Below are 3,669 nucleotides of genomic sequence, written 5' to 3'. Positions count from 1 at the left end.
GGCAATAAGCTTTCGGAGCTGATATCATTTATTCCCTGTGTCTCCAGGAGCACTGTTCTTCGTTACTGATGCCAAGTGTCTTGGAGGACAGACCCAATGCTCTATTTCTATCGCAGAATTTTATTAAAAATGAAACTAATGCTCAGGTTTTCCTCTAAAACGCAAACTCAGTGCAATGCTTTTCCCTCCGCACAGCGTAAGATGAACCCGCCACAAGCTACTGAATTAAAGCACCACCTCCAGGCTCCAGCACCGCCTACAGGCTAGTGCGCAAGCGCAGAACTCCTGCGCGCCCGCCACGACCAGCTCTAACTGCGCCTGCGCCAAACAGCGCGGTGCGCCAACGCGCGAGTAAGCGCCTGCCAATCAGAGCGCACGGTGCTCCTTGATCCCGCCCACTAACCGGGCAACCAATCGCCTGTCCCGGCGCGCTGTTGGCGGTGGATCCAAAGCGAAAAGAGTTCCTAGGAGGGGATCGGGCTGAAACGTTGCGCTGGGAAGGATGGAGGCGGCGGAGACCGAGACCGAGGCCGAGGCTGCAGCCGTAGAGTGAGTGTCTGCCGCCAGGTGCCAGCCAGGGGCGGGCCGTGGTGTATGTTGCCGGTCCCCGAGGACAGGTGACCGTTTCCTGGACCCCGCGGGGAAGTGATCCTGACCCCAGACCTTCGTCTCAGGTTCTAGGGATGCCTTGTCTCCAAGATGCGGGCCTATGAGGGACTGCCCGTCACTCCCCGTTTGCACGCCTCCCGGGGGTGTGCCCGGGGGGTTTCCCTGGACTCAAATGGTTTCTCTTCAGCGGGACACTCCCCACCCTACACTCCTTATTCCCTTTTGCCCTGCTTATTTTTGCTCATGGTCCTTATTCCCTTCATATGTCCTCCATATGCACACACCATTCCGGGTCGCAGAGGGCCCTTTAGGCCGGTGTACAGATGCCGGTCAGAGGAGACTCTCGGCGTTGGTACATGTATCTACGTGTGCACAGAAGTTCTCCAGATCCAGCCCCCGCCCCAGCAGCCTGCAGTTTCCCCTGTTTCCTTGCCCCTGCAGGGCCCTGGCCAAGCTGGCAAACATCCTGGAGCCTATAGGCCTGCAGGAGGAGGCGGAGGTGCCCGGACAGATCCTGGCTGAGTTTGTGATGGTATGTTCAGGATGGTAGCCAGTTTTTCAGGAGCAAGGGACTGCTCCTGGCCTCTTCTGCTGAGATGCTGGGCAGCACTGATGCTGAGCAGACTGGAAGGCAGCCTTGTTGGCCTACGGTGCAAGGAGGTAAGGACGTCCCCTGCCTCTCTCCTCCCTCTGAACAGGATTCCCGAAAGAAGGACAAGCTGCTCTGCAGCCAGCTTCAGGTAGTGGACTGCCTGCAGAACTTCTTGGCTCAGGAGGACATTGTCCAGGGCCTGGACCCCTTGGCTTCTGAAGACTGGAGCCGTGAGTAGTCAGGGGGTTGGGAGAGGGCCTGCCTTGAGTGGGGAAGGAAGGGAGCTGTGTAGCTGGTGGAAAGACCGAGGCCCCAGTATTTCAGGCTAGCAGGCCAGCCTTCACTCAAGTTTTCATTCTCGTGGCTCATCTCAGGACAGAAGGCAATTGCAGCCAAGGAGCAATGGAAAGAGCTGAAGGCTACCTACCAAGAACATGTGGAGGCTATCTCAAGGGCCCTGATCCAGGCCATGCCCAAGATGGAGGAGGCCCAAAGGAAGCAGGCACAGCTCCGGGAGGCCCTTGAGCAGCTCCAGGCCAAGGTACGCCCAGAGTGAGGGGAGGGAAGGACATTCAGAGAGGAGGAGGGAAAGGGCGAGCATGCAACCAGAAAAATAAACTCTTTCTCCTCTTGTCCCCCCATCCTTTGCCTACCGGCAGAAGCAAGTAGCCATGGAGAAACTCAGAACAGCCCAGAAGCAGTGGAAGCTGCAACAGGTGCGTCCATCCCCCTAAGAAAATATCCTTTTCTATCACCATGCTGTCTCATGGACTGAGTGCTCTGCCAGGAAAAACTCATCTCCTTTCTTTCTGTGAGGCATTATAGTATGTATAGGTACCGGCATGGACTTGAGTCCTAGCATCACTATTTACAACTGCATGACCTTGGGCAGTCACCTCACTTTCTGTGCTTGTTTCTTCATCTATGAAATGGAGGCAATATTAGCACCTACCCTAAAAAGTCAAGTTGTTCAGATGATTAAGCAACTAATACAGTGGGGCCTTGACTTAGGAGTGTCCCGACTAACGAGTTTTTTGAGATACCAGCTGTCTCTCAGCCGATTTTTTGCATTGAGTTGATAGAGTAATTTGAGTTAACGAGCTCCTTAACGAGCTCGGTCTCGGAACAATTAAACTCGTAAGTCAAGGCCCCACTGTATAGCAAGTGCTTAAAATGTGCCTGGCACATAGCAGACTGAGTGAGTGTTACCCTGTTTGTGCCTTCTAGGCTGAAGGGGGTAGGGCAGAGGCTGTTCAGCATCTGATGAGCCACGTCTGCATTCTCACTTATGATAGGAGAAGCGTCTACAGCACTTAGCAGAAGTTTCTGCAGAGGTGAGGCAGCGTCAGGCAGGAACTCAGCAGGAGCTTGAGCAGCTGTATCAGGAGCTGGGAACCTTGAAGCGGCAAGCAGGGCAGGAGCGGGACAAGCTGCAGAGGTGAGACGGGGCACATGGGCTGCAGGCTCGGGGTGTTCCAGCTGAAGCTCCTCCCTTCACACCCAGCTCTTTCTTCCAGGCACCAGACCTTCCTTCAACTGCTATACACCTTGCAGGGTCAGCTGCAATCCCCTGAGACAGAGGCAGAGCTACCACAAGACTTGGATCTTCCTGAGGATAAGTCCCAGCTGCTGACCCAATCCCAGGAGCAGACCAGAGCGGATACCCTGGGAAGAGATGGAAGTGTGTCCTCCAAGGTGTGTGAGAAATGGGACAAATGGGCATGGAGGCAGGGAGAGAATCTGGGAGAAGGGGCTTAGGCACTGCTCAGACCATGTCTCCCCAAGGGTGAGGGCCTAACTCCTGCTGGAGTTGCAAGCTTGCCATGACTTCCTGGGGACAGCGACATGGGAAAGGACCCTAGATTAGGTAGGACTCCAACCCAGGGCCTTGTGTTTCTGGACTGCAGGAGTGGAAGGAGGGAGGGCCTCTGGTTTACCTCTCTATTAGGAGCTCAACTGTTCATGGTGTTGTAGAAAGTGGGGAGGAACAAGGAGTTTATCTCGTGGTTGAAGCACCTCACCCCCATGCCCAGCCGACCCTGGCCTAACCCCTCTCTTACTCTTCCCCAACCCTCTTGCCCCACCCTCATTGCAGGTAGACTGAGCTTCTGAGTACAGCCTGATTTCTGACCAAGACCCAGGTGGGGTCAGGTTCTGGATTCTGTTGATTAAAAGCCTTGAGCTCTCAGCTGCCTGTTTGTCTATTTGTCTTCATATGTTAGTGGGAAGAACCACATTCAAAAGCCAACGACATGACAAGTGCTGGAACTGGTGTGAGTTTAGAGGGTGCAAATGGGTAGGGGGTCCTGGCCTGGGGCCTCAGGAGTTGCTTGTTCAAATCAATATGATGCAAACATGCTGAGCTTAATCCAGGGAGGAGGAGAATGCTTTAGGCAGGTGGTTAGATAGGGGAAGAGAACTTTAATCACTGATCTAAATGTTTTTTGAAGCCCTGCTATGCGCCAGCC

At 54.4% G+C, this 3,669-nt stretch overlaps 1 protein-coding gene across 1 annotated transcript; it reads left to right on the top strand.

The window, feature by feature from the left end:
• Positions 1–430: 430 nt before the first annotated feature.
• On the top strand, positions 431–3,380 carry ZWINT (ZW10 interacting kinetochore protein). Its single transcript, XM_070431901.1, has 8 exons — positions 431–549; positions 1,051–1,141; positions 1,308–1,431; positions 1,576–1,742; positions 1,861–1,917; positions 2,497–2,639; positions 2,719–2,896; positions 3,297–3,380. Exons 1-8 carry the CDS (start codon positions 503–505, stop codon positions 3,303–3,305), a joined length of 816 nt encoding a protein of 271 aa, XP_070288002.1. The 5' UTR covers positions 431–502; the 3' UTR covers positions 3,306–3,380.
• The last annotated feature ends 289 nt before the right edge of the window (positions 3,381–3,669 follow it).

Source organism: Myotis yumanensis, unplaced genomic scaffold (genome assembly GCF_028538775.1).
Source record: "Myotis yumanensis isolate MYYU_CA2020_CCGP unplaced genomic scaffold, mMyoYum1.0.hap1 SCAF_13, whole genome shotgun sequence".
Taxonomy (NCBI): Eukaryota; Metazoa; Chordata; class Mammalia; order Chiroptera; family Vespertilionidae; genus Myotis; species Myotis yumanensis.
The sequence above is the reverse complement of the archived record's forward strand: the minus strand, read 5'-3'. Positions and strand labels throughout refer to the sequence as shown.

Bases quoted from the DNA above. Each gene is read 5' to 3' on its own strand.
- ZWINT (XM_070431901.1), top strand. From the start codon at position 503: ATGGAGGCGGCGGAGACCGAGACCGAGGCCGAGGCTGCAGCCGTAGA. The intron at 550-1,050 runs GTGAGTGTCTGC...TTGCCCCTGCAG, and splicing joins GCCGAGGCTGCAGCCGTAGA to GGCCCTGGCCAAGCTGGCAA. The intron at 1,142-1,307 runs GTATGTTCAGGA...CCCTCTGAACAG, and splicing joins TCCTGGCTGAGTTTGTGATG to GATTCCCGAAAGAAGGACAA.